This window comes from Dromiciops gliroides, chromosome 2, assembly GCF_019393635.1.
Source record: "Dromiciops gliroides isolate mDroGli1 chromosome 2, mDroGli1.pri, whole genome shotgun sequence".
Taxonomy (NCBI): domain Eukaryota; kingdom Metazoa; phylum Chordata; class Mammalia; order Microbiotheria; family Microbiotheriidae; genus Dromiciops; species Dromiciops gliroides.
In genome coordinates, this window is record NC_057862.1 from 388,247,926 (window position 1) to 388,272,911 (window position 24,986).

Here is a 24,986-nt window from a genome sequence, read left to right on the forward strand (position 1 = left end):
AAATTTCAGAAAAAGGAATTAGAGATGACACTAATACCTTTGAGTTAGGGATTGTGTTAACATAAAGCCAATCCAGAGCAATATCTCATAATAGATTAAAAAAAATACCATGGCAATAAGATAGTAGGAGGATGCAGTAGGTTTCTTCATCTTGTAGTCAGAAAACTTAAATGAAGCCTCATAAGAGGCTTATGACCAAAGTAACTTACCTTCCTATAATACAGACTGGGAAAATGGAATCATTCAAGAATGGCTTCTGTAAGGTCCCACAAAGATGAATGAATGGTCAGCTGTTGCTCTGGTAGGGTAGGGTTAGGGAGTATTCTTGGCAGCCTGTGGCTAGCCAAAGGAGGAACTGCTCTTAAGGATTACAGCAACTTCCTAGTTAAAAAGTTTAATTGTATTTTCATTGTGGCCTCTCAAGTTCTTTTGGCCTATATAATTTCTTTTCATCTCCATCAGGCTGCGGGGTGTGACTACATTAATCAGTTAAATGAAAGGGAGTTTTGTTCAGTTAAGGGCTGCATGAGTCAGTGGAAATGGTCTGCTCTCTAGTTTCCAGGAAAGTACTTGTCCTTGCTCAAAATGTAGTTATCTTTTAAACAGCCTTCACAATAGCGAAATGAAACAATTAAACAAGATGTTAAGTTTTTGGCTACTTCTTCCAGTGGTTAAAGGCCAGGAACTCATCAGTTCCTGGATAACAGCCATTTCTTCAATCTCAGAGTAGCTTTGCTCATTCATAAAAAATTGCAAGAAAGAGACAAATAAGATCTGTTCTATTTTGTCCAGACCCCTAACTCAGATTTCCACTAGTTTATTCTTTTTTCCATTAGTGTTTTCTGATCAGGATATCCCAGCTAGACTTCCAACGAAGAGCCTTGAGCTCATTTGTTGAGAGAGATTGATCTCCATAGGTTATTGGGCTGAAAGTATGATAAACCAGATACACAGAAGAAAACCATACTATAATTAAAGAGTTGAATATGTTCTTCTGGAGCTGGGATCTGTGGAATCAGAAGATAAATGTACATGAGAGATTAAGAACATATGTACATGTATAAAATCAACAAACATTTACAGAGTTACTGTACCATCTACGAAATAGACTAGGACAAATGAGGAAACAAATTCAGAGATAATACGCAACTTGTCCAAGACATCACAAAACTGGTGGCAGAGCTGGGCCAGGCAGGACACAAACCCAAGTATAATTAATATTCTTTTTACTGCCTCTCCAAAAACGAATATTGTTTTCTTCCTCCATCATGCTATCCCAAGAGTAATTATTGCTTTTTGTTCCCCTGCTCCTGGTTTATTCACCATATTGGTGCTAGACTTGGTGTGGACACCTGATGGATTTTAGCTCTACCGCTGCTCAGAAATTCTAAACTCAAACAACCTACCAGCCTCAGTCTTCCCAGTAGCAGGGATTATGAGTGTGTGGGACCACACCTGGCTGGGAGTAATTAATTGCACCTGAAATCCCTTCTTCCCATCTCTGTTATTTCTGTTACTGAGTACTACCATTTTCCTAGTCACCTGGGCTCAAAACTTTGGGAATCCTCTCCAAGTCTTTCCTATTCTTATTCTTCACATATTATACTGAATCAGTTTCCAAACTGTTCATTCTAATTCCATAATATCTCTGGCATCCATATCTTCCTCTGTATTCTCACTGCCACTACATTAGTTTAGCCTCTTAAATCTCATCTCAACTCGTTAGCCCCTATCAGTCTTCCTCTACTCCAATCTATATTGAAAAGAATATGCCAGATCCATTTTTTTTTGGAAGTTAGTTCTGATCATTTCTTTTGCTGCCAACTAAGAAAGTCTAAACTACTAGACACACCCTCTGCATCCAACCAGACTAGATTACTCCCTTTTCTTTGCACCAACCTTTTGCTTTCCTGCTCCTATGACTTAGCTCACATCCTCTGGAATTATTCTTTCCCTGCATCTCAACCTATCTGAACCTTTGTGTCACTTTATAGCTCTACTTTGCAGGTCTCCCATTTTTCTGCACTATCATAGTTATCAGTATGGAATGTACGTGATTATTTCTGCTGGACTAAGACCTTTCAGTGCAGGGGTCATGTCTTATTTATCTCTGTAACCCCCATGGTACCTTGCATACATACAGCAGGTGCTCAATAAACATGCTTATTGAATGAATGGGAAAACACATTCATTCTTACATCTCCCCCCCCCCTCCAGGCAATGTTATTTACAATTGCAAGTGACCCCAAATACCTGCAGAGGTGCTCGCTCACATGCTGCAACACAATGGGGAGCAGGATGATTTGGAAGGTGAGAGCAGGCAGGTAGTGGTAAAGAAATAGCGTCTTCTCCATCATAAAGAAGGGGAGATAGTTCACAGTCCAGCCCCCACAACACACAGTCCCAGCCAATACCCAGAGCGACCAGGAATCTGAGGGAGAAAATTAAGAGAGAAAAAAATCATTTTGAACTTGAGCCACCAACAAGAAAATGTGGATTCTGGTGAGTACTTTATAAATTTAGCTTAGCCTACTCGAACAGTTTAACTCTCTTTAGACTTAAATATAAAACATCATGAAGTAATTTCTTGATTTATTTCATTTTCCTTCCCACATTCTCTGCGGAGAAAGAGTGGGTGTTTGGCCAGGGCCCATTTTCTCCATCTTGAATTGATATAAAATCACTGTACCAAGGAAGCGCAATCCTCAGGCTGAATGCTACCCAGTGCCTGTATTTAGAAAACTTCCTGCCCTTGTTACCCTGCACTGTAATAGAGAAACCTGCAACAGAGGGTAGGAAATTCATTCCCAATGCCCCCCTGGGAAAACAAAAATAGAGAAAATTTACCAGAAGGAGGTGGTTCCTGCTAATTTAATATTCACAGACCCTGACTTAGAGCTCACTCTACCAAAGGTGTCACCTCAAGATGCACTGAACTCTCACTAGAATGAAAAAGAAAGAACATATAAATGAGAAGAAAAAAAAATAACTGTACCTACCCTCAGGGATGTCACAAACATTTCTCCTCCGTCTGAGCAGATACCAGAAAAACAGAAGCACGTAGGCCAAAGTGGCAATGTTGGCTGAAGACCAGGTCAAAGCATTTCCAAGCAGATGAATCTGAGCCTATAAACATACGGGGCATTAACTGGCCATGTGACCATATACAAGGTAGAAAAAATGATTAAATTTTTAAAAACCCACTTATTTTTGGCACAGTCTGCAAACAGTTCCTGGTCAGGCTTATAAAGGTACTCAAGTGTTCTGCTTTGCAGAATGGTAAACTGAGGCGTAAGCTGTATTATTTAATGAGAATGTCTTCTTTCCCCCCCGCAATGTACGTATTAAGTCATTTCTACGTTCAATGCACTGTGTCAGATACTGAGGACAGAGACAAAATGGAAAAACAATGAAACCCAAACCAGGTCCTGTTCCTTGAGCAACTTCTATAATAGCACACAGTAGATACTTCGAAGTATTTTCTGACCAACTTTTTCACAAGACAGTTTGAAGCTCAGCAAGAGTGCACCTGCAAACGATAGGCCTTTGTTCTTTATTTCAGGTCCAACTTTACCATAAGTAAATCTCTGCCTAACTTCTGCAAGTAGGAAAGAGAGAAAAGCAGCAGGTTGGTCTCCCTGCTTCATAACTCTCTCCACACCAGTCCATCTTATGGTCAGCTTTCAAACTGATCTTCCTTTAACAAGGAAGGGTCTGACCATGTCATGGCTGTGTTATAGAGGAAGTTGGGAAACACAGTGGTTAGAACACTGGACTGTAATCAGGAAGACGTGAGTACGGCTACCTACTGGCTGTGTGACCATGGGCAAATTTAAGTGGCACAGTGGCTATAGTGCTGGGCCTGACATGAAGTACATGAAATACATGAATCAGGGAGACAGGAATACAAATCCCACCTCAGTTTCACATTGCCTAACACATAGTAGGTTTAATAATATTTAATAATAAATGCTCATTTCCTTCCAAGTCATTGAACCTTTCCTCAACTGTAAAATGGGGATAGTAATAGCACTTGCTTCTGAGGGTGTGAGAATTAAGTAAAATAGTATTTATAAGGCTTTTTTCAAACCTTAAAGCACTATATGAATGATGGTTATTATCATTATTATTTCACTGCCCTATTCAATAAACTCTGATGGCTCCTGATTGTCTTACGAGAAATGATTCATTTAGACCCCTACCCTATTGTAATAAGTATCAGTTTGATATCTTGCATAAATCATATAGGGATAATTAGATAAGACAGGCTCTTAGAGTAGGCCTTAAACTGTAATCCAACATTTACCACTTGTTTACCATGTTAAGGGCTAAAATTCTAGCTAAACTGTCTAAAATATCTAATGAGTGGTCGCCAATAAATTATAAGCTTTAGCAAGAGTTAGACTTTTAAGCATTTATTAAGGAGAATAAGAATTTGGTAAAGAGAGAGAGAAAGGCCTAGATTCCTATCTATTAAAGGGAGAGCACATTTCTAGCTCCCTTCTCCGCCAGCGTCCTCAGGAAAGAGCCCGAGACTGAGCGCCAGTCTCTTCCTTCCTCCTCCCACTAGCCCGCGTCACTTCCTGACTCCTGGTCTTGCCCTCAAAGACCTTCGCTTCATGGGCAGAACTCTTCTACAGTAAGTATCCAGCAGGTGGCGTTATTCCAATCGTTACAGTCCCCCCTGTTGTTCCTCAAGAAACAAAATGTTTCCTTGACGGAACAGTAAAAAGAATATAATAACTATTGCTAACCAATAATATGTGAACAACAATATAGAAAAGGAAGAGAGGAAAGTTTTGTCCAGAGGGGCGATTTTTTTTGTCCTCATGAACCGACGCTTTGACATTAGTCTTGCAAAGGGAGGGCCTCTGCAGAGAATACATGTTACAGATGGTATATATTATAACAGAAAGAGAAAAAAAACAACAAAAACAACAAATCAAAACTGTTCATTTAAAGTCTCTGAAAGTCTTTTCTCAGATGTCCTCTAGGTGTAGTCGTGGAATGGAAGTCTTTTCAGGGGTTGAGGTGTGGATACTGGTAATCAGCCAGGAAATTTCCTACAAAATTGAGCTTAACACAACTTTAAAATAGCTTTGTCAATAATCAAATCAAACAATGAAAGTTCTCAAAAACATGTCTAAGGGAATTCATAATCTTAGTTGTTACACATGAAACATATAATAAAACAAAAATTGAAACATTCTTTAAAATTATAATATTACTATAGTCCCCCCTTATGGAGGGTATTTGAGAAGACAATTGCTGCGATATTAATTTTTAAAAATAATTTTTATCTTTGTTTCATCACTTTTTGCATCATCTGCCTAATTATCCTCATGCCATTATGAGAAATTAAAAAATCTAATATAATTGGTAACAGGTGTCAAGGCCAAATTCAACACTGTATTTATCATGACACCTGAGATAATTATGGGGGTTACCATAAAAGAACAGAGAAATGATGGGATATGAGCATTCCCACACTTGAGCAATATGTACTGTCCATGCAGTATGCCAGGCTTAAAATAGGTGGATGGAATATATGTCCATGCCACTGAACACATTGGAGGAAACTGAGTCAGACTTAATCAGATGCATGGGATTGAGATGTCCATGGCATCAGGCATATAGGAGGGAGCATAGAAGCCAGGTGTAGGAGTGAGATGGGTGGGATGGATACTTCCAGCCATCTGTACAATATTGTGGGGAAAAATAAAATAAAATATTAAACCAAGAGAATCCAACCTCAACATTTGTCAAAAGCCGTTCCCTCGGCCATACCTTGACTTCATGCATGTCTCCCCTCATGTGACAGTTCAGTGTCTGCTCTTGCATGTATTCCTCTTGTGACTGGATGGCATCTTGGCCAACTGGCATCTGATAACTCAGAATAAAGGCAATTAATGTCTTAAATGATAAGTTCCCATAATCCAAGTCTCATATGGATTTAAAAATTGAGGATAATAAATGATTGCAAAAAATGTGAATACATCTTGACTCAGAACAATATATAATTATGCAACAATTTCAAATAATACCCCTTTTTTTTAACTTAGTATACAATTACTTTTTTGGAAAATTCTGAACATATTTAAATACAAGTTAAAGCACAACACAATCTCAAAGAAAACTTTTACAAATGTTCCCCTCTTTTTTTTTTTTTGGAATATGCTTATCAAAAATAATACTTCTAGAATCAATTTACACTTGCCATGGCAAACAATTTGCCAGGGAAATGCTTTAAAGAGTTTGATCAAATAATCAGTTGAGAAAAAATAACAAAAACAAACAACTCAGAATATGGGAGCACAATACTCCTAGAATTAACATTGTGTTATGAAATCAAAACCATGTTTCAAAATTAGATAGATGAATGAATAGAAGAAAATACACGTGGAACAATAAAAGACAGTGAAATTCAAACTAAGGAAATCTAAATGAGCATGAACTTAATATTAATAAGAGTACTATAAAATATAAACTTGATCACATGACTATAAAAAGCTTTTACAAATATTCTCCTTGTTTTAAAAACTAAGTATGACACAATCTCAAAAGCATGAAAATCTCTATAAAAATAAACCCATACCATTAATTTCAAAATGTAGATGTAATAGCATAGAAATCCTATGTAACCTCTGAACTGACATTAATAATCTGAGTGAAGTTAGAACACTTTTGATTCCGATATCTAAAATCCCCAATACTCATATCAATACCTTGCTGCTTACTTCTACATTTCTGTAAAATATATACCCTTCCATGGCAAAAGAAGCGGAGTCTTGAACTATGTTGATGGTTGTCATTCTTATTCAGCTTAAGTTTTTCTTCTTTAACCCCTTTATATTGTCTGTCAGTCTTTTCACCATACAAATGCTTTATAAGATTACTAATTAAAGACAAAAGCAGGTTAGCAAAATTATGAACAAAACGAGCATATCTGGAATTTAAAGAGTTTTCTAAGATTGTCTCAAAAGCACAGCCAGGCTGGGGAAGGGCTGAGCCTGAAGCTGCAAATGCAGGTAGAAAAAGTTGAGCATGCGCACCAGATCTCTGGACTTCCCAGGCAGGGGAAGCTATGGGCTTGGCCATAGGAGGAGTAGAGGGTGGGGTCTGGAGAGGAGGGGAGGGACCAGAGCAATTTGAATCAGACTTGATTTTGAACTCAGGCCTGGATTCCTCTTCCCCCACTTTGCCTCCAGGTGCTAGGGGATTAAAAGCTTCTAGAGGGTGGGTCATTGCCTCCAGGCATGCAAAATTAAAGCAACAATTACTGTTAGAACTGGGAAAAGCTGCGGGAATCTCTTCAGGTTTCTCTGAAAAAGCATGGTTGGGAGAGGGAGAGATATTTCCTTGTGTGAGTAAGTTGCTGGCTCTTTTAACAAAAATAAAAAGAAAAATAGAAAATCCACAAAAACAAAGCATTAACATGATCTTATCTCCCATTTGTCTGGTTAAACAGACCAAAATCAAAAATAGGATAATTAGGGAGTTTAAAAGGTCCATTCGAAAAAATTTAAAGGAAAACACAGCCAGTACACCAGTACTTAGCAGTTAAAGGGAGAGGGAGGGGAAATTTCTTACCCAACCAGAAGATCAGAAGAAGACTGAGGTTTAGCTTTCCTCTTCGTGGTCAGCCATCTGTTAAGGGCTAAAATTCTAGCTAAACTGTCTAAAATATCTAATGAGTGGTCGCCAATAAATTATAAGCTTTAGCAAGAGTTAGACTTTTAAGCATTTATTAAGGAGAATAAGAATTTGGTAAAGAGAGAGAGAAAGGCCTAGATTCCTATCTATTAAAGGGAGAGCACATTTCTAGCTCCCTTCTCCGCCAGCGTCCTCAGGAAAGAGCCCGAGACTGAGCGCCAGTCTCTTCCTTCCTCCTCCCACTAGCCCGCGTCACTTCCTGACTCCTGGTCTTGCCCTCAAAGACCTTCGCTTCATGGGCAGAACTCTTCTACAGTAAGTATCCAGCAGGTGGCGTTATTCCAATCGTTACAACCAGTTATGAGGCTCACTTGCAAACTCACAAGAATGTTGACAAAGCATCTCTGTTGTTTTGCTCAAATTCCAAGTCCATACCCAGCACAGGTGGGCCATGATGCTTTGAAAAGTCCCCCCACTTGTTTTTTGTAACTTTCTGCTACTTGAAATGTCTTGTCTTGTTCCACATGGGTAGGAAACTATCCATCTTATGACCAATTAATTAATCAGTGGAGATACTTTCATCTAATCCATGACCCTTCCTCTGCTGTTCCACTAATTCGTTATTTTGGCCCTCAAAATAAGGTCTATCAACCAATAGGATTTTGTATTTCATGTAGCTCCTCCAGAGTGTTCAACCTGGTATAAAACCTATAAAAACAAGGCCCTAGAAACCAGGGGCATCTCAGAACACGAGGAAGATCTAAGGTCCACTTCATTAGAAGAGGCCACAGACCCTTTAATCAAGTGCTACTAGCTTGGAGCTCTGCCTCAGTGTTTTTTCTTGCAGATTGGGCAATTTCAGACCCCACAGCCTCCAGGATAAAATAACCTAGCTCCCTCCTGCCTCTCCAGTCTTATGTCTTATTCCCCCAGACATAACTGCAATCCAGCCACTGGCCTTGATGCTGTTTCTCCAGCCCCGCCCATGCCTTGAATGCTTCTCTTCCTTATCACTGCCTTCTGGCTTCCTTCAGGTCTCAGCTAAAGTCCCACCTTGTACCAGAAGCCTTTCCCATTCCTCAATCCTAGTGCCTTCCTTCAGAGATGATCTCTAGTTTATCCTGCATCTATCTTGTTTGTACATTGTCTCCTCCATTAGACTGTGAGCCCCCCAGGGAAGGGACTGTTTTCTTTTTCTTACCTTTCTTAGTATTTCCAGTGCTTATCACAGTGCCTAGCCCACAGTAAGAATAAGTGCTTGACTGTTAACTGACTGAAAAATAATTGCTTGGAAGTGGAAAACTATGCTACTATTACAGCCACAGAGTCTGGCTTCCTTTTAATACGAAAGCTTTAAAGAACTCCTCCAAACTGGTCATCATTAAAGTGATTTGATACTGATTAAAAAAAGGGAGATATCAATCAGTGCAGCTGATTAGGTACAAAAGAAAACAGACCTAAGAGCACAGTGTCTGAGAAACCTCAAAACCTCAGCTATAAGGAAGGACTCACTCACTATTTGACAAAAAGTAGTGAGAAGACTGGATAGCAGTCTGGCAGTAATTAGATTTATACCAACACTTCACACCATACACCATGATAAGCTCCAAATGGTTATCTTTCCTAGACATAAAAGGTCACTTCATAAACAAGTTAGAGAAGGAAGAAATGACCTTTTGAATTTATGGATAGGGGAAGAATTCATGATTAAGCAAGTGATAAAGAGGAACCCATATGATAAAATGGACCATTTTGATTAAATTTAAAGAAACAAATCTAATTAGTAAAAATTAGAAGGGAAAGATAACTGGGAAAAATCTTTGCAGCACGTTTGTCTGAGAAAGGTCTCATCCAAGCTATAGAAAGAATGGATTCAAATTTTAGATGAATAAGAGTCCTTCTCTAAATGATAAATGGCCAAAGGATACGAACAAGAAATTTTCAAAGGCAGAAAACCCAAGCTATTAACAACCCCATGAAAAAATGCTCTGAATCACTAATAATTACATAAATGCAAATTAAAGCAACTTTGAGACTCCATCTCCCACCTCTAGACTGGTAATGGTAGCAAAAATGGATGACAAAGGCCTGTGAAGGCTCTGGGAAGGCCGACCCACTTATGCCTTGACCTGATGCAGGCATCCTGGAAAGCAATCTGGAACTGTACTACCAATCACTAGAATGTGCCACTCTCTGATCCAGCTATACCATGATCAGGGCCTACACCCAGAAGAAATCAAAGAGGATTCTGTATTCAGCTCTTTTTGTGGTAGTCCCAAAATACAGAAACTAAGGGGGTGGCTAAACAAACAGTGGTATATGAATGTAATGAAATATTATTATAATATAAGGAATAATGAAATGGATCATTTCAGAGGAATCTGGGAAGATATGACATGATGTACAGTGAATTAAGAACTGGGAGAACAATTTATACAATGATAACATTATAGAGAAAAACAACTTTGAAAAACTCTGGTGTTCTGAGCAATGCAATGATAAACCAAGAATCCCAAAGAATAAAGATGATATAGCACCATTCACCTCCTCACAAGAAATGCAGAAAGAGACATTTTCAGACATAACAAATGATGGAATTTGTTTTACCAGACTACACAGCAATGTACTGAGAGCTTTATTTTAGGAGAGGTTTGCTTTTTGTGTTGGGTTTTTAAAAAATATGTTCAGTGGTAGTGAAGGAAATGTAGTGTGAAGGACAGATGAATTTTTTAAAAAGAGGAAAAAAAATGTGGTAAAAGAGTAAAACATATCAACAAAATTCTTAAAATGGAAAAAAAAAAAGCCTCATTCCTTAATGTTTGGTGGAAGTGCTCATTCTTAGTTACCCAAATGTGTACATTAAAGAGTCATAGACCTCTGCTTTGAAGATATATAAGGCCTGAACACAATACTCAAAATGAAGCTCTTTAAAACAGTATAAAGCACTAAATTATTCATATGGTTTGCTAGAAGTTTGCATGTCCCTTCTATTCTCCTACTTACACTGGTCCTGGGATGTAGCCAGTAGGCAATGTTTGTCTCCAGTGTGAGCCATTCCAGGGGCGAGGAGCTGTACTTGTGCTCGGTTTCTTCACTCCTCAATGTTAGCATCTTCCACTAGAATAAAGCAGGTTTGCTAGTTCCTTGATTCAAAATTATAATGCAATTAATGCCATAATCATCAAGAAATTGTTCATGGATTTCCTGGATCACTTTTACATTGGTCAGATCTTTCAAAGGTGTACTGGGTACATTTCTTTTATTCACATGAGCTTGAAGTTCATTCTACATCAGAGGTATTCAAATTCATGGCCCTCAAAATTCCTGACTGGGGCCAGAAACAAATTAAAATGTAAATTAGAAATGTTTAACAAAATAAATACAAATGCAACAGAGATAATGTCAATATATAGTTTTCTAAGTCAATATTTGCTGGCAGAATTCATTTCTATATTATACAATAAGGACAGACAACACGGAGTATTAGGCAGAGTAGGGAACATCAAGGGAATCTCCACATCTAGGTCTTAGATCCAGCTATGTCATGAACAAGCTTTGTGACTTTGTGACCTATCATCTGTGAACCTGAGTTTCTTTTCCTCATCTATAAAATGAGGAGACTGAATAGCCTGATGTCTTAAGAGGTCCTTTTCACCTCCAACATTTTATAATTTTGGAATTTTAATTAACTAAAGTTTCCACTTCATCAGTTGAACAAGGAGCTCAAACATACCCTTTGACAAAGTGTGCTAATTATGGCGCAGTTAAAATAAACCTCACTTTTTAACTGTATCACAAATCCTACCTGCAGAAAATCAAACCATGTATGCAGCAGAATTCAACTGATGGATCAATAAAGGTTCTGCTTTCTACTTGTAATTAAAAGGAAAGGGAGGACACATGGAACTTCTGGGTCTTCAGTTCAGAGCTTATGGGACAGTAACTTATTACCAGGCTCAGAAGGCAATGTTTAGTTAGAAAAAAGTGGTAGAATTAGCCAGTGCTCAGCAAGTGGACTCTTTCCTAAATAGACCCTAGCCCATTTACCTGCAGTTCTGTGAATCTGGCCATAAAACTGAGGTTTTTGCTGATGTCAATCTGAGTGGGGGAATGCAACTCCAGCTCTCTCTCCTTTTGCTCCTGGCCTGAACAGTTACAAAATAGGATGAGGTCAGTTTGTTGTTGTTTTTATTGTTTTGTTTTTTTTTTTAAAAAGCTCACCTCCCTCAGCTTCCAAATGACTAGTAGCCAGCCTTGGTCAAAGCTGTATCATTCAAGGTAAACTCCCCTCTGGCAAATTAACTGCTCGGAGAACCATGAATTTATATTTCACTCATGCTTAAAACTCATCTGGCACTGAATGAAATCAATTGCTTTCTCAATGATAATTAAAAATACCTTTAACTATTTATAGCTTTGGTTCCCTTTTGCTGGGCACAAATGTTCTGAAATTTAAGTAGAGATAATGGAAAAAAGATTTACATGGAGAGATCAAAGAACACAGCAGAAATTTCATTAGAATGTAAGAATTCAGCTTTCATTTTCTGGATTGTTTTTTTGAGGGTTAATATACAAAGTCCTGTAAAATGAAAACACAGAGTTTTCCCAAATCAGGTTAACTAGACTAAGGTTTCAATTACAAAGATACCAATACGGGATTCATTACTCATTCAGAACTTACTTTTCCCATATCGGTGTTCTTCCACATTCCATACCATGCTCTGGTGATAGCCCTTGGACAGTTTTTCACCAATGATTTCCAGTTGCCGATAACCCCAGTCAGGTAATGATGCCCCACTCAGCTGGGGAAGAAGAGAGAAATCAAATTAAAGAAGGTACTGGGAGAGAAAAGTTTCCCAAATCTGCAACAATTGGATTAACGCATTAGGGTTACCACTGATTCATTCCCTCCCAAAAGTGTCCTTCTTATTTTTTTCCTACGATATCCTCATTTTAGAATTATTTGAACTAATGCCATTACTTTAGATAAACCACAGCTCTGAAAAGACTCATTGTGTCAGTAAATTGGCAAAGATGACAAAAGATGGAAATGATAGATGTTCGAAGAACTGTGGAAAAATAGACATATTTAATACACCATTGGTGGAATTGTGAAATGGCCCAAACATTCTGGAAAACAGTATGGAATTATGCAAAAAAGTTAACTAAAATGTCCACACCCTTTGACCCAACCCTACTACTAAGCATAAATCCTAAGGAGATCAAGGCCAGAAAGGTCCCATGTACACCATACCCAGAGAAGTTCTTTTTTGTGGTAGCAAAGAATTGAAAGCATAGTATGATTGAGAAATACCTAAATAAAGCATGCTTTATGAATACCATGGAATATTACTGAACTGTAAGAAATTATGCATATGAAGAATTCAGAGAAGCAGAAAAAGACTTAATTGAACTGATACAAAGTTAAATAGGTAGAACCAGGAAAATATATACGTGATGTAAACAGAAAGAGCAAAAACCAGAAACTGAACCCTGTGTAAATACAGCCCTGAAAAAAGAGAAAATGTACTTCTCCTTTCTTTACAGAGATACTGAGAACTACGGGTGCATAATATTGGACTCAGCTGATATGTTGGTTAGGTTATTACGGAAATGCTTTTTTCTCTTTTAAAATCTCTGTTACATAGGATGGTTGTAGAAGGGGAAGGGATATATTCAGAAATAAAGGGCAATACAAAACCAAAACAGACAGGTAAAAAAGATTTTAAGAAAAGAAACAGAGCCATCTTCAATTTCACTGGGGTAAATAAAAAAGAAATCTTGGCAAAGTCTTCCCTTACTTGTATCTGCTCTCTGCTCTTTTAGTCTTTTTAAAGCCTGTTCAGACTGAAAAGCAAGAAGAAACTGAGTACCTACAGCTTGGGAAAACACAGAAGTCCTTCAACTATGGGACCCTTACCTTCAGTACTGCTGAAGTGTTCACATGTACAAACCGAACTTCTGACAATATTGTCTTCCATATATCTGAATCTGACTCACGGTTTACAATATCCTAGAAAAAAAAAAACTTATTGCATTACCTTTGTTTCTCTTCTCCAAGGACCGAGTGACTTCCATTATACAAAAGACTCAAAGGCCTTATATGAGAGACAATGTGGCAGGTTAGAGAGGGAACCAAGCAGACTGGGGGGGTTCAGGACCTTCTGCCATGTACAGGCTATGTGACTAAGTAAGTCCCTGAACCTCCTGGTGTTCCTGATAACTCTCTCAGACTATAAGTTTCAAAGCAAGCAGTGTTCTACATGATTAGAGGAAGTTTCCCCATCATGAGTTTCATCTATCAATTAAATCATAGGTTCAGCAGGAAAAAAAAAGGCTAAAGGCTAATAATCATTAGATCCTACAAGCAGCACTCAATGAAAGGCAACAAGCAGTTCTTTCTTTATTGCATTTCATTTTTTAATTTTTTTTAGTGAGGCAATTGGGGTTAAGTGACTTGCCCAGGGTCACACGGCTAGTAAGTGTTAAGTGTCTGAGGCCAGATTTGAACTCAGGTCCTCCTGACTCCAGGGCCGGTGCTCTATCCACTGCGCCACCTAGCTGCCCCTCATTTTTTAATTTTTGCAGGGCAATGAGGGCTAAGTGACTTGTCCATGGTCCCACAGCTAGTAAGTGTCAAGTGTCTGAGGCCAGATTTGAACTCAGGTCCTCCTGAATCCAGGGTCACTGCTTTATCCACTTCGCCACCTAGCTGCCCCCTAGTTCTTTTTGCTACTACTAACATCTCCCTTTACACAAGTGATAATGCGAATCACTTAGAAGTGGCGATTCTCCATGGCTGTACACAGAGGCCCATGGTCCACCCTGGAAAAACAGGGAAGCACAAGAGAGGTTCATTTTAAAGGGTTTTTCCTATTTTACATTTCTGCAGCATCTTCTCACAGATTAAGCTCAAGATGCTGAGCCATTTTAAGAGACAGGCATTTGTTAAACATGTTTAAATGCAGAAGAAGGAGTAGCAAAAATCCAGGTCAGTTGCTGTTAATGTTTATAAGATAGAACTAACAGTAACACCTGCCTGGCAAAAAGCTTCCTGAAGCTGTATTTGACTTCAGTTACTTAAAAAGATGAACATTTGGCAAGAGAGAATATATTCTGTCCCTTTCTCTTTTAGTAACCTCATTTCATCTCTATTCTTCAAATGCCTCAAAAGAGAAAATAAACATACTTCACCAATGGACCTCTGGGCTTTTAATAAAAGTAAATGACTATAACTTCTAATTAGAACCATAAATCAGGATTCTTCCTTGTATAGCACTTTAAAGTTGCTAAAGCACTTTCCTCAGAACAATCCAATGATGTAGTTAAGGTAACTATTATTATCCCCACTTTACAGGTGGAGAAGCTGAAGTTCCAAGAAGTCAAGTGACTTCCCAAGGCTCACAACAATTAGGCAGGATTTTAAATTTCAAGTCCAGTGCACTTTCTAATATGCCAAGCTATCTGTCCACAGTGGGTTCAAGTACACCATTCGACTTAATTCAAAAAGCATTTACTGAGGGCTCACTGTCTGCTGGGCACCAGAGAGGCATTGAGGATATGGAAACAAAATTGAAAAGTTCATCCCCTTGAAAAACTTACCATTTACCAGGAGGTAGGGGCTTGGGGGTGGACAGGACAAAATATACACAGATAAATATATACAAAACAAATACAATTTGCGGGGCAGCTAGGTGGCGCAGTAGATAGAGCACCGGCCCTGGAGTCAGGAGTACCTGAGTTCAAATCTGGCCTCAGACACTTAACACTTACTAGCTGTGTGACCCTGGGCAAGTCACTTAACCCCAATTGCCTCACTAAAAAAAAACCAAACAAACAAATACAATTTGCAATTTGGAGGGGCAGGGGAGATTTGGAAAGGCTGCCTGCAGAAGGTGGCACGAGGGCAGCTTTAAAGGACACTAGGAGTTCTAGAAGAGGAAAGGATGAAGAACATTCCAGGCATGAGGGATGGTTTGTCCAAAGGCCCAGACACAGGAATGTTTTTTCCTGGGTACACAAAAAGCTAGTTTGGAGACAGCAAATAATGCATGAGAAGGAGTGCATAATAAATCTGTCTGGAAAATAGGGTGGAGCCAGACTGAAGGGCTTTAAATGCCAAACATGATAGTTTATATTGTATCCTAGGATAAGGAAGCACTGGGTTTTGGAGGTACTATTACCTTTAATAACAATTTTATTAACTTATCAACACAATAGTCTTATTCAACATGTCATTCAATATTTGATGCAGTAAAAAGAGCTCTAGGCCAAGGGTCAGAACCCTTCCATTAGTGCAATTCAAGACCTGGCGGTGCCCCTAACTCGCTTAGTGGTTTGGGGCAAGTCATTGAGCCCTCTGGGCTCCAGGCTCTTCGTGTACAAAATGAAGAGGCTGGATTAGGTGCTATCTAAAAAATTCTATTTCAACTCACCACTCTCCAAAGGTTCTGTGCTGGCATGGAAATATTATAGTCGATGTAACAGGAAATTTCTTGAGAGTGTGGACTCAGTGGTGCAGCAACATCGTGCCTGAATCAATGAAGACAATATTTTATGGAGAAATTCCTCAGTACTGCTTTAGATGGTCGTTTGCCCATTTTAAGATAACTCTGGGGAACATTTGATATGTTAAAAAAAAAAGTCTGATTTTCAATGACAAATAATTAGCCTCAGGAAAAGCTGAATAAGTTGTTCAAAATTTTTATTAATGACTTAGATGTCCATAGATGGCATGCTTATCTAATTTTCAGTGACACAAAACCAGCAAAGGGATAGTTAACATGTTGCATGACAAAGTAAGGATCTCTAAGGTTAGAATGAAAAAGATGTAATTTAATAGTCATGAATGTAAAGTCTTACATGTTAATTTTTTAAATTAGCTTTATGTGTATAAGATAAGGGGAGACATGGGTAGAGAACAGTTCATTAAAAATTACCTGGGAGTTTTATAGACTACAAGTTTATTCTATTTGAGTGTCTAATGTGACAAGACAGCTGAAAAAGCAAATGCAATCTTAGTCTGCATTGATAAAAGGACAGTTTCCAGGAATGGGGAAGTGACAGTACCAATGGTCACTGTCCTACGTCAGACCATGTTTTAGTTCCAGCAATCACACTTTAGGCTAAGATGGACTAGTCATGTGACAAGAGCGAAGGATAACACATGGATAGCTACTGCATCCTTGTGATGCCAAGAAAACTTGAGGGGGACCCCATGTACCTGGAACAATCTCATGTTGTAAACTTATGGGAGTAGATGAATAAGAGCTACACAGGATCAGCAGGGATGAAGGGATGGCAACCTTCATTATCTGAAGGATTACTCCTATTGATGATACTTTTGAAGATAGAGACAAAACCAAAACAATCTCTGCCCTCAATAATCTTTACAAATCTCAACATGAAGTAGTATTAGACTAAGCTAAATATAAGTCACTTGGTTTGCTGGCTGATGCTGGATCAATGATATCACTGAGCTGTGACACTCACCAACATGGGCATCTTCCTCACTGGCACAGATCATATGATACACTGATATCTTCTCATTCATGTTATTGTACAATCTTCCTCATCAGTATTAGTACAACATTCAGGTTGTCCACCTTTCACTACATGACTGGCCTAAATCCTGTTCCAGACATAAATATCTTTGGCAAGGTTTTTTATTCCATTTTTGTATGCAAGTCATTGTTGCTAATATGCTGAGTTAGTTACTCTCGTTATGAGTTATTCCACTTTGGGCAAGCTGCAATTTTGAATCTCCCAAGATTGTTGTGTCTCACACGGCACCACCCACCAGAATAAGAAAGGCTTTGAGAGCTGGGGGCAGGTTAGGATCACTGAAACTGCTATGCAATTTCCCAAAAGCAATCCACCCCATCCTCCTCTGCTTAGTCAAGTTGAAGCCCAGCCCAAAGAATATTTAGAAGGAACTTCAGAGTCCCTTTAATCCAAGCCACCCCTAAAAAGGATCTCCATGACAAGATGCCCCATGTAGATGTCCAATGTAGGAGCTCCAGTCCTACCACCATCACCAACTCTCTGGATCACTTCAGAAAGATAAGTTGGAGCCCTCTGAGTATTTTTTTTTTTTTGCTTTTGCGGGGCAATGGGGGTTAAGTGACTTGCCCAGGGTCACACAGCTAGTAAGTGTCAAGTGTATGAGGCCAGATTTGAACTCAGGCCCTCCAGAATCCAGGGCTGGTGCTTTATCCACTGAACCACCTAGCTGCTCCTGAGTATTTTAAACTAGAAATCCTACAGACATCTCAAAATCAACGTCCAAACCAGAACTCATCATATTTTCCCCCAAACCTACCCTATTTTAAACTTTCTTATTTCTGTTGAGGGTATTGCTATCCTTTTAGTCACCCAGGTTCACAATCTCATAGTCAATCTCAATTTCTTACTCGTCTTAAAGGCAGTTGATGGTGTAGTGGATATGATAACCCCGAGTCTGTAAGTCCTGAGTTCAAATTTGGCCTCAAACACTTACTAGCTGTGTGACTCTGAACAAGTCACAATCTCTGATTGCTTTAGTTTCTTCAACTTTAAAATAGGTATGATAATAGCACCTACTTCCCAGTGTTATTTTGAGGATCAAATGAGATAACATTTGGAAAAGTGCTCAGTACAGTGCCTGTCACATAGTTGGTACTATATAAATGCTGCTTCCCTTCTTCATCCCATATATTCAGTTTCTTTCTTTCTTTTTTTTTGCAGGGCAGTGAGAGTTAAGTGACTTGCCCAGGGTCACACAGTGACCTCAAGTGACTGAGGCTGGATTTGAACTCCTGAATCCAGGGCCAGTGCTTTATCCACTGAGCCACCTAGTGGCCCCCCCCCATATATTCAGTTTCTAAGTCTTGTCATTTCTATCTTCTCCACATCTCTTGCTTCCTTATCTCTACTCACATGACCATCATCCTAGTTCAGACATTCATCATTTCTTGTCTGGATTATAACAGAGGCCTTCTAATGGGTCTCCTGCCTCCTGTTCTTTCCCTTGCCCATCCATCCTCCATATAAAGGCCAAAGTGATTTTCCTATAGCATGAGTTTCACCACCTCACTCCCCCACATAATAAACTCTAGCGGCTCTCTATTGCCTCTAGGATCAAATATACATTGTTTTATTTGGTATTTAAAGCCCTGAAAAACCTGGCTCAAATTTATCTTTCGAGTCTCCCCTTCATACACTCTGTTTAGCCAAAACATCCTTCTCACTATTCCTCATTCACAACACTGTCACCTTACTTCACTATGCTTTCTTTCCTTGTCTCTACTTCAATCTGCTGTGAGGGCCGGTAGAGAAGGTAGTGTGGGAGAGGTGTGAGGAGAGAAGAAGTTTGGAAGAGGCACTGTGGAGAGTGGGATGGACAATCAATTAGGGAGGGGGTAAAAGGATTGACTTGATGCAGTGAGAGCCCAGGTGAAGTTAGTAGATAAATATGTACTGGTTCCAAGCAGTGCAATTACATGACTTAAGTCAGAGTAGAAGGAAATGGTAAAAGTAATCCAAGGGTGGTATTTGATGAGGCACAAGTGTTAGTAAGACAAGGGGGACAATTACAAGGTGGAGATTGGGAAGGGTAGAAAATGAAGCCAGAGCGAGGGTGACAGCTTGGCAAAGTCCTAAAAGATAAAAGGACTAGATGTCACGGTGAGCACAAAAACCAGATTTATAAAGAGCAATACATAGTGATAGTTGGAATGATAGGAGACTACAGTGAGATAAAGGAATATCAGAAGAAGTATTTTTGTTCCTATGATATAAGTTTGGGAGCTGATAATGATATAAACTCAAAAGGCATCAATAAACCTTTAAAAAAGAATATAAGGGGCAGCTAGGTGGTGCAGTGGATAGAGCACTGGCTGTGGATTCAGAAGTACCTGAGTTCAAATCCGGCCTCAGACACTTAACACTTACTAGCTGTATGACCCTGGGCAAGTCACTTAACCCCAATTGCCTCACTTAAAAAAAAATATAAGAAAAAGACTGTCAAATTCTTTAAAATGTAGCTAAGTTATGTCACGAATATAAATTATATTTATTAATAACATTCTCACAACTGACCAATTTAGTAATTGTCCAAAAAAAAAAAAAGAAAGAAAAACGATAACAAGGTCAACTCTGGTAAGACCTGCTCTTGATGAGCTGTGCTGGCTCCTGACACATTTTGTTTTGACACAGATATTTCCCAATGAACAGCCAAACTCCACTACAAATTATACTCCCTGAAAACAGTCTGATTATGAACAGAAAGGATGCATCCTTTCACTTTGATTATATGGTATTTTTTTGGAGGGGCAATGAGGGTTAAGTGACTTGCCCAGGGTCACACAGCTAGTAAGTGTCAAGTGTCTGAGGCCGGATTTGAACTCAGGTACTCCTGAATCCAGGGCCAGTGCTTTATCCACTGCACCACCTAGCTGCCCCTTGGGGCTCTGTTTTTAACCTACTCCATCATGTGTACAAGTCTCCCTATGTTATTTGAATTCTTCGTATTCATCATTCCTTAATATTCCATTACGTTCACATAAGAGCTCGTTTAGCCATTTTCCATTAACTGGGTAAATGTTTGTTTTTTTCCTAGCTTTATATAATCATTAGGTACTGCTGCTATGATTATTTATGTATATATGGACTTTTTCTAACCTCTCTGGGGGAAAAGTCCTAGTAGTGGGGGGGGGGGTCTCTGCTTCAAAGGTTATGAGCAATTTGGTAACTGTCCCTCTAGAATTCAAATTGTTTTTGATTCATAACTCTGTTAGCAGCAAGCTAACATGGTGGCCTTCCCCTGTGCTGTATGTTGACAATCACCAGCAACTTTTCTAGGTGTTCAGTAGCCATTCTTTTAATAACACAATGCTAAAAATATTGAATATATTTCTGTAATTAAAATCAAAATAGACTGTAATTATAATGACTAAGCGAGGCCCCCAAAAAAGAGTGAAGGAAATGCAGAACTGGAGGTCTATGGGTATGTACTATTCCATATACTGTCAAACTAGTTTGATAAACTAGTTTGTTTTGCTCAAATACCTCTTCTCTTCTTTCCTCTTTAATCTTTTCTTTTTTTTTTGAGCCAGGATCCAGGGGCTTCAGTTGCTTGGCTATGGCCTACGGCTTCCTGCTGACTTGCCCCGACCCCCTCTATGCTGCAGTGTGCCATGCCTCCCTTTTGCTCGAGTGAGACCGACCTTTCCTGAAGTTTTCTAAATTATCTCTAGTTGAAAGACTGTGTCTCTCTGTCTCTTTGCAGGTTCTGTAGTTTCAGAATCTGTCCAGAGGCTTGATTTAATGTTCTTTTTGAGGGAACAAAAGGAGAGCTCAGGCAACTTCACTTAGGCTTTGCATGGGATATCCTCCATGATAGGCAGCAAGGTAGCGCAGTGGACAGAGTACCAAGCCTGTAGTCAGGAAGACCTGAGTTCAAATGTAGCTTCAGATACTTCCTAGCTGTATGACCCTAGAAAAGTCACTTAGCCTGTTTGCCTTGGTCTCCTCATTAGTAAAATGGGGAGAATAGAGTTGTTGTGAGGATCAAACAAGATAAGAATTTTAAATGCCTGGCACTTATTAAGCACTATATAAATGTTGGCTATTATTTTTTTTAATATTTTTTTTTTAAGTGAGGCAATTGGGGTTAAGTGACTTGCCCAGGGTCACACAGCTAGTAAGTGTTAAGTGTCTGAGGCCGGGTTTGAACTCAGGTGCTCCTGACTCCAGGGCCGGTGCTCTATCCACTGCGCCACCTAGCTGCCCCTTGCTGCTATTATTATTATTATTAATTTTTTGGTGAGGCAATTGGGTTTAAGTGACTTGCCCAGGGTCACACAGCTAGTAAGTGTCAAGGGTCTGAGGCCAGATTTGAACTCAGGTCCTCCTGAATCCAGGGCCAGTGCTCTATCCACTGTGCCACCTAGCTGCCCCTATTATTATTATTAGTCAGAACAGATCCTTAAATAAAATTATCTCTATAGTTACATCTATCTTGTAATGGTTTAACATATTCATGAAAGACATCCTGTTAGATGAAAGCATTTAAGGCTGTGTTTTACTTTCCTGATCATTTTTTAGGCAATTAAGAACAAATGTTAAAAACTCCTCCTGTTATTAGGCTACATTATCCATAAAATGTTACAGTAAAACAAAACAAAATTTCTTGAAAGTCTTAGTTACCCTCTCTGACATGAACATCAAAAGATTAGAACTATATAATAACTTTAGCTTTTTAAAATAAATGTTTACAGCTCTATTATCATTTCTGAATCCAAATAATACAGGATGGGCCAAAAGTCACAAAGTCATGAAGGGGTTTCAATATTTAATAACTCCTTCATTTTTGTTTTTAATTTACAATACCATAGCATCATACACACTATGTATAGGAAAGAGATATGTATATATAAATAGGAAATAAAGAAAAAATAATTTTCAAAAAGTTATTAAAACATCAGACTCTTTGTGACTTTTGGCCCTCTATATTTCAGGACTCTCAAGTTGCCCATTTCACTACATGCTACATAAAGCAGACCTTTCCATTGTCTTAAAAAATATCTTCTTCAAAGCTCAAGGGATAATCTGTAGTTCTAATACTCTTGGAACTGTTGAGCAACTAACATAAACATATTATAATTTTATACACTTTAATCATATACATTTCCAGACTGAAGAGTCCTAATACGATTATGAAAAATGAAAATGTAGGTACATCAATCAGGAAAATTAAGAAGCCAGAAGCTGCAATTTCTTCCCACTAACTGAATTATGTCTGACCAAAAAGTGAACCTGGAGAGAAACAACAAAGGAAAAGAAAAGTGAATGGTAGGAACACTTACGTATTGAGGAAACGAGTGGTAATTCCATGGACCAGCTGTACAATATCCCCATGTCGTACAGGCCTAGGAGGATTGGTCACCACCAACTGATGTCTACTTAACAAAGAGAAAAATTTGTAAATCCACCTGGAAGACATAGCTCAGGCGATGTCACATTACAGCTTGCAAAGAAGCCAAAGCAACAAAAGAAGAGAGAACTTAATTTACTTTAAAGACAAATGTAATTTTGTACCTTCTAAGTCAACAGCATCTTTTACAAGGATAAAATATGGGAAGAACAAATAATCTAATATCATTTTTGTATCCTGTAACTTGTTTTCTATATCTCCAACTTATATTCTAGTTTACAAATAATTAACTTCATAATGAAGTTAGTTATTTATAGAGATCTTAAGGGTACTTTAAATAATCTCCCCCCAGAAATATTGTTTACATTAATTTGTTCTATACATGAAGGCTTGTGAAATAAAGCTAAACTTCAGTTCCTATTCCTCTCAATGCAAATGAGTTTTAAATTTATATTTGTGTAAACAAAAGGAGAGTAAAAACTTAGCTCTATAATAAAACTAAGACATATTTCAAAGTTACAAAATTCTGAGAATAACAAGCTATATTTCTTATATCAAATGGGGCCCATTTCACTTCACATTTTCAAGTGGAAAGAGCACTACATTTGGAGTAAGAAGACCTGGGTTCAAATGTTTACTTTTCCTTTTATTATTTGTGCTTTAACCTCTCTGGGTTACAGTTTCCTCATCTGTAAAATGAGGGAGTTGGAGGGGCAGCTAGGTGGCCCAGTGGATAGAGCACCAGCCCTGGATTCAGGAGGACCCGAGTTCAAATCCAGCCTCAGACACTTAACACTTACTAGCTGTGTGACCCTGGGCAAGTCACTTAACTCCAATTGCCTCACCAAAAAAAAAAAAAAAATGAGGGAGTTGGATTAGATCACCTTTAATATCCCTTTTAGCTCTAAACCTATGATCCTATGATCTTTTCCTTTACTACAATTATCTACTGGTTTTATGGGTTCCACGTCTCCTACTAACAACCCAGCAGAAACAGCATTTTCCATTACTAAAATACTTACTATGGTCATCAATAAACTACTTTTCTAGTTACCAGACAGAAATATTAAAAAATCCAAAATGTTCAATTATGTCTATTGTAAAGATATGCTAATTATTATAGAGGACTAAGAGCTTGGTGGTGTCCTATAGGAGTTTCCTTTTACGTACTCACTTCCCAGGATCTTTTACAATCCACCAGTTATTGACATCTTTGAAGGGATAACAGGTCACCTGTTGCTGGTGGGAGCTGCCTCGGCCATTTTCATACCTAGAGAGGGAAGAAGGAACACAAGAACGATAGGGTTTTATTCAAATTAGCAGCCAAGCTACCTTTTCCCCTCATTTTCATTAACTTGGTGAAGGAGCCCTTTTCACGCCACTTAACTTACTTGGTTAGTTGACTAACTTTCCTGTTGTTCTACACAAATATAAAGTAAAATCTCGTTTGTACTGAAAGGCATCAAGGCACCAAGTTTAATTTTATTTCACGTATTTTCTTTATGTATAGGACAAATTAACAACACAAACAAGATTATAGTATTTGAGAATGTGTTCGATTTTCTGGACTTCAAAATCACAGTCTACTTGCTATTTCATTGTGGAACTTCCCACAGTACCTAGGGCTTCCTTGTCCTGGAATATCCTATCATCCTATAGGCTTGTTCATCCTGGAGTAACCCTCTAAAAGGCCCATTCTCCTTTCTCTCATCAGCATGTTCCTCTGGGAACCTCCATTTAGTGATGGGGCCCAGGCCAGCCTGCCTTTATTTCCTTCCCAGCCTTGTTTTCACAATTTTTGGTCTTCAAAATCACTTCCCTCAAACCTCCTGCTACTATCTAGTTTCCTTTTATGTGTTATCTTCCTTCATGGGGATGTAAGCATCTGAGCTGTAGGTGACTTTGTTGTTTTGCCTTTGTATTTATTTGCATTTGGATCCTCAGGGCTTAGCGCAGTGCTTGGCACACAATAAACACTTAATAAATGCTTATTCCTTTCCCTCCTTTAGCTCTCTAAAAACATCTCTTCATATATAAAAGATTCATATAGGTAAAATCTTTTTGAATGAAAGGAGACTGTAGAGTTCAATTAGTTCAATTCTTTCATTTTACAGATAAAGGATACGACACCCAGAGAGTTTAGAATGCACTGATTACAATTCATTATTTGGGGGTGGGGGAGGGCAGGCAATGAGGGTTAACTGACTTGCCCAAGGTCACATAGCTAGTACATGCCAAGTGTCTGAGGCCAGGGCTGCTGCTTTATTCCCTGTGCCACCTAGCTGCCCCACAATTCATTCTTGTCTATTCATTCAGAGTAAATCTGGCAGAGTTTCTGCCAGGTAAGAATTTGGTAGACAACTTTAAATCATAATACCTACTTTTCACTACTTTGGACATAAAATGTTTATGTTTGTTA

At 38.6% G+C, this 24,986-nt stretch overlaps 1 protein-coding gene across 2 annotated transcripts in view; it reads right to left on the minus strand.

The window, feature by feature from the left end:
• Positions 1-46: 46 nt before the first annotated feature.
• POMT1 (protein O-mannosyltransferase 1) overlaps positions 47-24,986 on the minus strand; it is a 45,008-nt gene continuing 20,068 nt past the window's right edge. The window contains exons 11-20 of one of the 2 annotated variants that reach the window (XM_043983382.1): positions 23,742-23,837; positions 22,500-22,592; positions 16,089-16,185; positions 13,574-13,666; positions 12,335-12,455; positions 11,701-11,798; positions 10,657-10,770; positions 3,000-3,126; positions 2,254-2,431; positions 47-1,007 (exon numbers count right to left, since the gene is read on the minus strand). In XM_043983382.1, coding sequence (XP_043839317.1) covers positions 833-1,007; positions 2,254-2,431; positions 3,000-3,126; positions 10,657-10,770; positions 11,701-11,798; positions 12,335-12,455; positions 13,574-13,666; positions 16,089-16,185; positions 22,500-22,592; positions 23,742-23,837 — 1,192 coding nt within the window. In that variant the 3' untranslated portion in view covers positions 47-832. The remainder of the gene's footprint in view (positions 1,008-2,253; positions 2,432-2,999; positions 3,127-10,656; positions 10,771-11,700; positions 11,799-12,334; positions 12,456-13,573; positions 13,667-16,088; positions 16,186-22,499; positions 22,593-23,741; positions 23,838-24,986) is intronic. The other variant, XM_043983381.1, reaches the window with a different exon arrangement.